The 11,256-nt window shown below is 36.0% G+C and overlaps 1 protein-coding gene across 1 annotated transcript in view; it reads left to right on the forward strand.

Moving 5' to 3' along the window:
• The window catches only part of Idh3a (isocitrate dehydrogenase [NAD] subunit alpha, mitochondrial), a 49,457-nt gene extending 38,461 nt beyond the window's left edge, over nt 1–10,996 (forward strand). The window contains exons 6-8 of the mRNA XM_089107124.1: nt 1,918–2,055; nt 6,672–6,815; nt 10,820–10,996. Coding sequence (XP_088963250.1) covers nt 1,918–2,055; nt 6,672–6,815; nt 10,820–10,909 — 372 coding nt within the window. The 3' untranslated portion in view covers nt 10,910–10,996. The remainder of the gene's footprint in view (nt 1–1,917; nt 2,056–6,671; nt 6,816–10,819) is intronic.
• Nucleotides 10,997–11,256: the final 260 nt, after the last annotated feature.

Genomic DNA, 11,256 nt, shown 5'->3' on the forward strand with positions numbered 1-11,256 from the left:
AAACATGCTCTATTTTATTGCCAGTAATGTATCCAAAACGTAATATGATGAGTTGGACAATGCTCAACTTATCAATTTAATGTGACACTCGACGAATTCCGGCTGACACTATTGTTATTATCTTTGTTAAAAAGACTAGAAATTTCCTGGAATATCCCTTTAAAAACGATCATACGTTTTAAATAAGAAAGCTTTTGCTTATTATAAAAAAATTGAACCCCCCAGCCAGTAAGTAGTTTGTTTTTTTTGAGGGGAGAGGTAATGTAATCTGGAGTGTATGGTTTGCCCAGACAGGAAATTAAAATTTAATTGAATAATTGAATTTAATTGAATTACCTGACATGCAAGAATTGCGTGCGTGAAAAGTAAATTTTTCAATCTAGGTTTACAGACAAAAGCAAATTGACTACTTGACCGGATGAATAATGTTTTTGTAAGGATTTGACGACTGTTTGAGCGATCGAACTCAGGAAATTGAGACGAAGTTACGCCAGAAAATTTCTCGTCCTTTGTAAATAACCCTTTATCAAAACCTAAAGGCCTTTTTATAAATCAAAGGGAGAATTACCCCTCTCTGAATTATCTTTTAAAGTTGCAAATTTTGTAACTTTGGACTGGCACGGAAGCCAACCGAATGTTGCCCCGGATCAAAAGTTTTTGTCAGAGTTTTAAGATTGTTTGAGCGATGATGTCTCCACCGCTGGTATAGCCGAAGCTAAGATCGAGAAGAAATTTTTCCCTGAGATTTTTTTTCCTTTTTAATAATAATTATTTATTTTTAACCCATGTCAAATACGAAACTGACATTTAAAAAGAGAGAATATGCTAAAAAAAAAGGAGACTTCATATAAACAATAATGAAATTATCTTAACAGAGGGGCTAAGTCATGATGGGACGAAAATCGATAAAGAGCTGAGTCTAATAGCTCTCCATGCAGCACGACCACCTTTGCTGTTGCATCAGGTGTTCCAAACTTATGAGTCTTTTTACTATTACTCTGCTAAGGGGGAAGATATGGTAAAAATATTCAATATTTGTAATCAAGGGGCGAATGTACTCCTCTGGGTTATTTCTAAATAGTGAATTTTTCACTCCTCTGGATTAAAACGATTGTTTTCCAGAATTTAATGATTGTTTGAGCGATAATGTCTCCACCGCTGGTCATACCCAAGCAAGAATGGAGAAAAAGTTTTGTCTGCAAATTTCTTACTTTTTGTACATAACTCTTTATCAAGACTTGTTAAGCTGTTTCTTTAAAATCAGGAGAGGTCTATCATCCTGTGGCTTATTTCTAAATAGCGTATTTATTAACTTTGTGTCAAAGCCAAGTTAGCCTAAGATTTGCTGAGAATTTTTTTTCGTCTGGTGATGTTTAATACGACCGACTAGGCGAAATGCCACTTATGTCAGAACCCAATTTAGAGGTGTTCTAAGAATAAAAGCGTGAGTGTAAAAATTTGAGAATCAAATAATGAAGATCTTAATTTAATGATTGTTAGAGCGACTTTGTCTCCACCGCTGGTCATACCCAAGCAAAAAATGGAGAAAAAGTTTTGTCTGAGAATTTCTTACTTTTTGTACATAACTTTTTATCAAGACTTTTTAGGCTGTTTCTTTAAAATCGGGAGAGGACTATCATCCTGTGGCTTATTTGTAAAAAGCGCATTTTCAATTTTGGGTTAACCTAAGATTTGCTGGATTTTTTTTTGTCTGGTGGCATTTAACACTGCTTACTAGGCGAAATGCCACTTTTGTCAGAATCCAATTTAAAGGTAGTCTTTGCCCCCCTCTTTTTTAATTCATACCTAAGAATAAAAGCGTGAATGTAAAAATTTGAGAATCAGATAATTAAGATCTTAGTTCTCTGATTACAAGGGATGAGGCCTATTCTGAACGTTTTCCATTCTGTTTTCCAGGATCCTTCACAGTACGACGTACTAGTTATGCCAAACCTTTATGGTGACATTTTGTCAGATCTGTGTGCTGGTTTAGTTGGTGGACTAGGACTGACTCCTTCAGGAAATATTGGAACAAATGGTGCTATCTTCGAATCAGTAAGCACATTAATTCACTTTTTGAATAATTGTTGTTTCTAGGTGGCTCTCAAATCATTTATAGCTAGTTAGTTGGTAATTTTTTCCACATTGTTATATTGCATATGCTGTTAGCAGGACCGTTTCTTGGGTAGGTGGTGCCCATGGCAGAAACAACCCCTCCCCCAGAATTTTTTTTAACATCCCTCATTTGGAATGCCCATGATTGTTAGGTCAATGAAGGAGGCATTAATTTTTCTTTGTAGAGGAGGTTGACTGAAGACCTGCTAATTTATTTAGATTGTCTGTTATTACCCTTTTGTGCCCATGTGTGCCATTTCTCCCTAACTGTGCCATTTTGAAAGTTTGCATTTACGAAGGACAAATACACCATTTTAGGATGAATAAGTACTGGATAGGTGCTCTCTAATTTTTTTTTATTGCTTATTATTAATACCCTAACCGTACTAGCAATCATATACAAAAACCAATGAGTATTGGGTATATCCGGGTATATATTGGGTACCTCCATTAACACATTTGTTTTTCCGCGTAAATCTCTGTTTTGTGTTTGCTTCATTTTTCTTCTTTATTTACTATGTTTTAGAAGAACCATTTAAAAACCTAATTGGCCTCCTGTTATCTAAGGCAAAATTTTCAGTTTTTTTTGTCATAGTAAATTATAGTAAGTTAATTAAAAATTCGCTTCCACAATGTAAGGAGTGATGTTTCATATATCTGCTACAGAAGTTGCCTGAAAGTCATATATTTATCGAATTTTTGGTTGAATTTATATACTCTGAATCTGCAAGACTTGCCTGTGACCTCTTTATTTCCTGAATCAATTACTTTCTTCGTAGCTCCAGAGTTCTTTCTTGATCCTATATGTGCGTAGTTTGCAGAAGTTACAATTAAGCTCCACACATTTCCTGAATCTATGTTATTTCAATCTTCGTGAACCTACTGAACTTGTCTATAAGCTATATATAGTAAGGTTTGTTCCTGCTCGGACGAGAACTAACAATTGACTCAAAATATTGGCAATACTATAGTAAGAAAACCCTATGAGTTAGATTTCCCTTGGGGGACATGAAGTTACACGAAGAAACTCTTTCTCTAGCTAAATTCTACCGACCAAAATAATACCATTGTTAACCTGTCTCACCTAATCCAACTTTTTGGTGCCTTCCATGAAGAAGCGAATGTGTTGCCAAATTCCATGCTGTCAAATTTCTATCTAAAATCTGTTAGCTAAAATAATATTGTTGTTAACTCATTTTCACCCGATCCATCTTAAAGGTGTTTGTGCTCCATGGATAAATAGCGCTTGTCCTATCAAAGGAAAGACACGTACATATTTACAGGATATTCATCATTGAGACGACTATTATCACCAAATTCTGTTATTGTTCGTCATTGGGACGACTATTGTCCCCAAATTCTGTCATTGTACGTCATTGGGGCGACTATTGTGCGTCTTTGAGTACGGCATAATTTCTGTACGTCATTGGGACGACTATTATCCGTCTTTGGGTAGGACATCATTTTTGTACGTCATTGGTACGACTGTTGTTGGCAAATTTTGTCATTGTTCGTCGATTTTTGTCGCCAAATTTCGTCTCTTGAAAAAAGAATAATGAAATCCATGTTCCATGAAATTCCGTAATATGAAATAGGGAAAATCAACTTTTGTCTACTAAATAAAAATTGTAGTGATATACTGTCAAAAAAAACGAAAGGAAATCGGAAGTCTAAAAACAAATTGTCCTAATTATCGTCGACGCGGTGTCCTAATTGTAATAAAAAAGAGCTATCCTAATAGTCCTCTTTTTATATAGCGTCGAGAACGTACCAGCCAGATCAACTCCATTTATTGTCACAGGTGCATCAAGTCAAATCATTAGTGGTTATTAATGGCTTTTTTTAGGACTGAAGGGGATACAATGAAAATCCGAAGAACGACGATAGTACTGAAGGGGTTATGATTCATGGAAGATGGACACTCCTGAAAGTACCAAGGAATTTAAATTTATTGAGAGCAGTATCTGAAACCTTATGACTAAGCTATATGTCTAAAATTATTTGGAAATACCAAGGACAGTGAAATTGAAATCTGATTTTTTGAACTCGTTAGGAGGAAACTTGCACAGTCGTACATATCATAAGTAAAAATTGGGAATTCAAGTTTCAAGGAAAAAGACCTCCATGAGTAGTTTTGTAGTAGCGGGTGTGAAATTGAAAAAAAGGCAACGTGGATAAGAAATAAGCTAAAACAGATGGCACCAACAGGTGAAGAAGGTGTAGCTTTTTTTGAAGCTGTAAGTATCTTTGGGAATCAATAGATTGTCAGTGCTGGAAAATTTACGGACAAAAAGCTTTGCCAGATTTAAATTATTCACGCGGTTTAACGTGCCTATACTGACGAAAAACTGAGAAAATCGTGGCTTTCAGGTAGGAATAGATCTGTCCAACGTTTATATTTCTTTTTTTTGTATGTCCATGGTGCTTTAAAGTAAAATATTGACTCCATTTGAAGATTGGCATGAAAATTTGACAGATAACCTACGTATAAAAACTATTGTTTATAGACATAGACGAGACAAAGGCTATTCAACTTTGCCCAACTCGGCATCAAGAAGCTGCTTCGCCAAATGCTTCCATTTAGTTCTCTGCAAGGGCTTCAAAGGCACAGCAGCTTCTTGGTTGCATCGCCAAAATATCGTCTTAGAATAAGAAATAACGATCTTACTGACCCATAACATACTGACCCGTTATGCAACTGCTATATATAATAGCAGTACAAACCAAGAAGCTGCATAAGTTTTTTTTTTTTTTTAATAAGCATAGGCTTGTTTAAAACAAACAGTACAACCTGTCCCTTTATGTAGGTACCTGCTTCGATCAGTGTATATCTCGTTAAGGTAAAAATTGAAGCAAACGCAACTACAAAATTGGAGCCAATTGTAAAGTGTAGCGGGTCTGCATGCCTAATATGTTAGGTACAATTACTCTGCATATTATGAAGTAAGAACTGTTTTCTAACTCACACTGTGAAGAATTCACAGCTTCTTGCAAGTTATCAATTCAGTCGACGTTCAAGAGAACCTTGTTTTCTACCGCCAACAAACTTGCTTACTTAAGACGAGGCACAGGCTATTCAGCCCAACTCGGTATCAAGAAGCTTCTGGGCCAAATGCTTCCATTGAGTTCTGTCTTCTGTGAGCGGTCGAATAAACTCCAGTCATGCCTTGTCCCGCTTGTGACCATGCTTTCGGAATTCTTTAAGCAGTTCGACATCCTTTCTGACGACGTTATGCCGAGATTTCATCTGGCCGTCTGGTTTTTCTTCCATGAGGGAGTGGTGGCTGCTAGTAGTACCTGCCGTGTCAGGGTCTCTTCCGAGCGCCTCATTACGTGACCTAGCCACTTGAGACGTTTTTTTCTTTGATCACGGTGGAAATGTAATGCTTTTGTCCGCATACTTTCATCAGCTCTTGGTTGCTGATTCTTTGTGCTAGCCGTATGTTGCTAATAGCCCGTAGACATTTTCGGTCAAAAGTGTCAAGCTGACGCTCTTCCTCCCTCTCCAGGGGCCAGGTCTCACATCCGTATAAGAAAATTAAACGGACACATGCTGAGTAGATCTTGAGCTTCGTCACGAGGTTGACTTCCGTTCTAGTCCAAAATGGTTTTTCAGAGCTGGAAAAAGACGGACCAAGCTTTACTAGTCCTGCCTTAAATCTCACTAGTTGCTCTACCTTTAGCATCTATCGAAGACCCTAGGTGTTTGAACTTTTCCACCCTCTCAATAGGTTCTGCACTGATGCATATAGAAGTGTTCTCTTTGGTTGAAAGATACTTTGTTTTAGGGATACTGATCGCGAGTCCTGTCTCATTAGCCGTTTTTGCCTCTCTTTCTGTTATATTTTGTGCTTTCTGAGCGGAGTCTGCGAGCAGAGTACCATCGTCTGCAGATTCAATGTCAGCAATTCTTTCTTGTGCTGAAAAGGCGACATCATCATCTTCTTTCAATGCGTTTTTCATAATCCAATCTATAATATAGTTGAAAAGAATTGACGATGCTGGACATCCTTGAAGGACGCCATAAGAAAATGTACGTTACTCAGGGTATTCTCATAACACGCTTTTAGCAGGTCGACTATTTTCGTCGGAATACCGTCTTCAAGCATCATTTTCCATAACAAGGGTCGTAATATCGAGTCAAATGCAGTGATGAAGTCAAGAAAAACTGTGAAGGTATCCAATCCGTAAATGAAACGTTGGTGAAGAAGAAGTCGTATGGTAAAGATATGGTCTACACACCTATTCCAGGACGAAAACCTGCCTGGTTCTTCCTTGTCCGTTGCGCTCGCTATTTTTTAAAGCGGTTCACTAAAACAATTGCAAAAATCATTCCAGCCATGTCTGTTAGTGAGACTCCCCGGTAATTTTTTCTGGTTAGGTTAAGGCGTTTGCGTCCTAGTTCATCCATCTATTGCTTAGCCTAGAGTTTTGGGTTATTTATTCCAGGTCGAACAGATTTATTTCAATTAGAATATTAATCCGAAAGCTGTTGACACCTTTAATGTACAAGACTTCAAAATATAATTTGTGTCAGTATTTTTTTCTTCTTTTAGGTGCATGGTACCGCTCCAGACATTGCTGGTCAAGATAAAGCCAATCCAACCGCTCTTCTGTTGTCAGCAGTTATGATGCTAAGGTATATGGAGCTAGGACAATTTGCCAACAAAATTGAAAAAGCCTGTTTTGACACAATCAAGGTATTGCATAATTCCAGTAATATATTTTCGACTTCTTCTTAGTGATAGACTAGATTATATGGTATGTGACAATTTATAGCTCTTGCGCAAGTGCAGTCGCTTTCCAGCTCCTAGTATGATTTTCTGCACTTATATAATAATAATTAATAATTTATTTTTGACCCACTAACAATTATAAAAAAGTGGAGTAACAAAAGAAAATAAAAAGTAAAGACATACAAAAACAAAACACATGCAAAACAATATCAATATAAAAACTACAAATTGAATAGGATAGGATGAAAAAAGGATAAAGATCCTCCTGAGCCATTGCCGGTGCATAGGGCGTCGAGTTGACGTTTCAGTTGCCGGGTGTTTTTTTACAGGGACAAGTATTATTTTTTTGAATACTTTTAAAACTCATATTCTTCCTCTTCAGAGGCAACAAAATAAAGCTCTGCGTCTATTGAAAAATTGCCTGTCTAGCCCGTTTTCTTACCCTGGTAAATCGTCAACAAAAAGTATGTATCAAATTTTAAATATCCTTCCACTGGATCTTTTCTCCTCTTTCCATTCTGTTCTTTATATGATTAAACTCGTTCAAGGTCTTTTGCCTGAGTATTTTTATTTGCATAATAATTTTTTGAGGATGAAAATCAGGTTGTGCATGCATATTGGACCCGTGGCAGTTCTGTTGTCCGTCACGCTTTAATAAAATCTGAAAGGTCCCGTTTTTCACCAAGGCATAGTATTATATATAATTGGAATAAATTTCAGTTTTATAGATTTGAATAATTCGTTGGTTAATAATAAAATTAGATTAATGAATCACTTAATCAGGAATTATTAATTTGATTTATTTTCTGGGGTGGATGCTCCTCATTTCACTTTATTTATTTGGTTATTTTGATTTTATGCAGATTTTGTTTGTTGTTACCGTACTTAGAGTTGAAGAGCAATCTTTTTATTCCAGTATCTGGAGATAGTATTATTTATTTATTGTTGAGTGCATATAAACCCTCACACGAGTTATTCTCACTATGGGTCATTAATTTGATAGTTTCGTCAAAACATTTTTTTTTATTGATTAATAAAGAACTTGAACTTGAAGTAGCAAGCTTGTCGCCCAACCTTGCTGCAGCAGGGATCGAACCCTAGTGCTCCGTATTGGCAAGCATTTTATTGAATGTTACCAAATAATATATAAGGAAACATATCCAAACAGAATAAAAAATTAAACAAGAGAAACGGGTTTTAATTTCTATAAAGCAGTGAATACAAACACTTAATTAAACAAAAATACTCCGAATATTTCGGCCCCACATCCGGGAGCCTTTCTCAACGGAAAAAAAAATGAAACAAAAAAAAGTTCTTTTTTAAAAAACCTTAACTTACATCAACATAAAAACATACTAAACAAACAAAAGAAAAAATATAAATAAATAGGAAAACAAAACTCACATATTAAATAAACACTTCCATTCACTGGCCAGTGAATGGAAGTAGTATTAACCCAGAAATAAGTATACAATTGAAAGTACTGGTGCATAATGAGGATACATTTATATTTTATACAAGGAAACCAGTCACGAAAAACCCGTCAAACAGGCGCCAAACGCATCCCATACAAATTACAGCCATGTGAAACGCAAAATTTAAGAAGTTGAACTGATTTTAATTGTGTAAAATCAACTCCAATGAACTAAATGAACTTCAGATCAATCTTTTTGTGCTTGAATTAAAAAAGAAGTAAGAATTCGATGCGCATGTTGGCATCCTATATTTGGTTTAAACCCAAATTCATTGGACACATAATCAACTTTTGGAAGAATTTCAGGAAGCAGACAATATTCAAAAACTTTGCTCAGTGAACAGGCTACCGTAATAGGTCTATATGATGCGCAATTAGTCGGATCTTTCCCACGTTTAAGAATCGAAGTGACACTCCCGCACAAAAAAGAATCAGGCACCAAAGACGTACATAGACAAATTTGAAATAATAACTGCAAATGATAAATCAATTCTTTCGAATCAATATGAAGGTTAAAAACACTAATACCATCAATATCACATGATTTAGATTTTAAATTCTTAACACAACGAATCACACGGTCAGTGGAAACAGGAGGCACATGGCCTTGGTAAATTTTCGCAGGTGATACATTAGAACAGAGGCTAATAAACTGAGAGTAAACTGCATAATCCATAATATTAAAAATCTTATTATACTGATTAATCCGAGAGACATTAGGGATCCAATCGGCATTAGGAGGCGAATCAAATTTCGCAACATTAATCACTTGTTTCTACTGACTAGAGGTCTTCGTAAATTCTACACCATTGTACCTTACTTTACGAAGATAACGTTTAAACTCCGACTTCGTTTTCTGTTTAATGTCAAAAAGGTGACCCCTTAAAGGGCGGCCGCACGCTACCCAAATTCTAAGCCACAATTTTGCACGATTTTTCACAATTTTTAACTCAGGGTCAGATTTTCATATTGAGCCTCTAGTCTTAAGCTTAAAACGACAAAGCGGGACAGCCACTTCTTCGGCTTTTTTCAGACAGGAAACAATCTGGCTGTAATAAATATTCAGCTGAACTCGTGCTTGTGGGGATATAACACTGGTACAGAGTAAATCAAATGGAACTTTAATCGTAGACAGAAGAAGAGCAAGGGTAGATAGATATAGAGGCCAGTCCGCTTTATTCCAGTCTCTTTTGGTTATCCACTTTTTGTAATTAGTACATAAGTTCTGTTCAGCCCGAGTCGTATTGATGGTGACAGTGGCTGAAAGGGGCAGATGGTCATAATCACGTTCATCCTGGTCAATGTGAATATCACTAATAGAAATACCAGAAGAAACAACACGGTGATCAATATCAGACAATGAACCGCTATTATGTATGTATGAATGGGATGCATCTTTATCCAAAACCCGATAGCCATTAGGTAGCGAATCAAAAAATAAATCAGTTCGTGTTGAGGTAGAGTTTATATCACAGTTCATATCGCCTAAAAGGATCCAATCCATTACTTTCAACATTAATAAGAAGGGTCTTTAGCGATGCATATGCTTTAGTATACTTTGTTAGAGAGGGAAATGATCTTTGGTCGCATGGGAGGTATACATTAATAAGAACTAGGTTAGCAAGACGGATTGCAATGAAATAATCTTGAAACGAGTTAAACTTTCATTTCTAGTCTATACCAGTGGAAAATTTTTTCCATCGGAAAAAATTTCAACGGGAAACGAGTTCCATTATGCCACTCCTTGCTTTCACTATCCCCGGATTATTCTAGAATTTCCAAAATTTCCACCAAAGAAAATTGGTTTGCAAATTGATAATAAAGCTGTAATTGACGTTTCTTATATTATTTGTTTGTAAATGTTGATATTTCTGATGATTTTTTGAAGAAATATGTGTATAGCATAATACATAGGTGTGGACAGATCAGATCTTTGGGAAAGAAATAAGAGAAGGGGGGAGTTTCCCTTTTGCCTATGCGCAGGCGTGGGATAGCAAATTGATAATAAAGCTATAATTAACGCTTCTTATATTATCTGTTTGTAAAATGTTTGTATTTCTAATGATTTTTTGAAGAAATATGTGTATAGCATAATGCATAGATTTGGACAGGTCCGATCTTTGGGGAAGGAATAAGAGGAAGGGGGAGTTTCCCTTTTGCCTTTGCGCAGGCGTGGGATAGCAAATTGATAATGAAGCTTTTTTTAGAAGTGAATGTTTAATGCAGCTTTATTATCGTTGGCTTAAGATAGTTTAATTTTTTTTTATTTTAAATATTTAAAATATCCTTGTCTTAAGACTGGCTCATTGATTGTAGTTTTGTTAGTAAACTAATAATATCTTATTATGATCTGCAATTGCTGATAGCGTTTAGAATAATTTCATTAAAAAGTAAATTTAATGATTAGCTTAAGTATTGAGAGGGCTGTTAGACCCTCTTCCTTCCTTAGATAGACTAATCAATAATCTGTCATTAACTATTCATTTATTTTCAGGATGGACGTGTTTTGACTGGCGATCTCGGCGGGAAGGCAAAGTGTAGTGAGTACACAGATGAAATATGTCGACGTATTGTTGACTTGTAAACTATTAGTTTTCTAAGCATTGAATGTACTGCGTCTAGAATTGAACATACGGCTAACTGTTTTTACAATAAATTGAGTCATTACAAGTCTGAGGCTACTTTATTTTATTTTGAAGGGGGAACGTCCTCACGTTTTCAGGTTTGGATAGAGGAAACAACACCAAACGAACGATTTCTCTGACTAATTCGGAATTTTGATTATTTTTCAGTTAGTGTCAAGCACGTCAAAATTAAACAGTTTTGCCCCTTCTCCTCGGACTCATCTTAGGCCTCAACCGCGATTTTCCAAGTTTTGTTTTGGCTGTTCAGATTCGTGAAGTTTTTAGAACAGTGCCACATTTTTTTTCT

Source organism: Artemia sp. Qi Xiang Cuo, chromosome 21 (assembly GCF_049724085.1).
Source record: "Artemia sp. Qi Xiang Cuo chromosome 21, ASM4972408v1, whole genome shotgun sequence".
NCBI lineage: Eukaryota > Metazoa > Arthropoda > Branchiopoda > Anostraca > Artemiidae > Artemia > Artemia sp. Qi Xiang Cuo.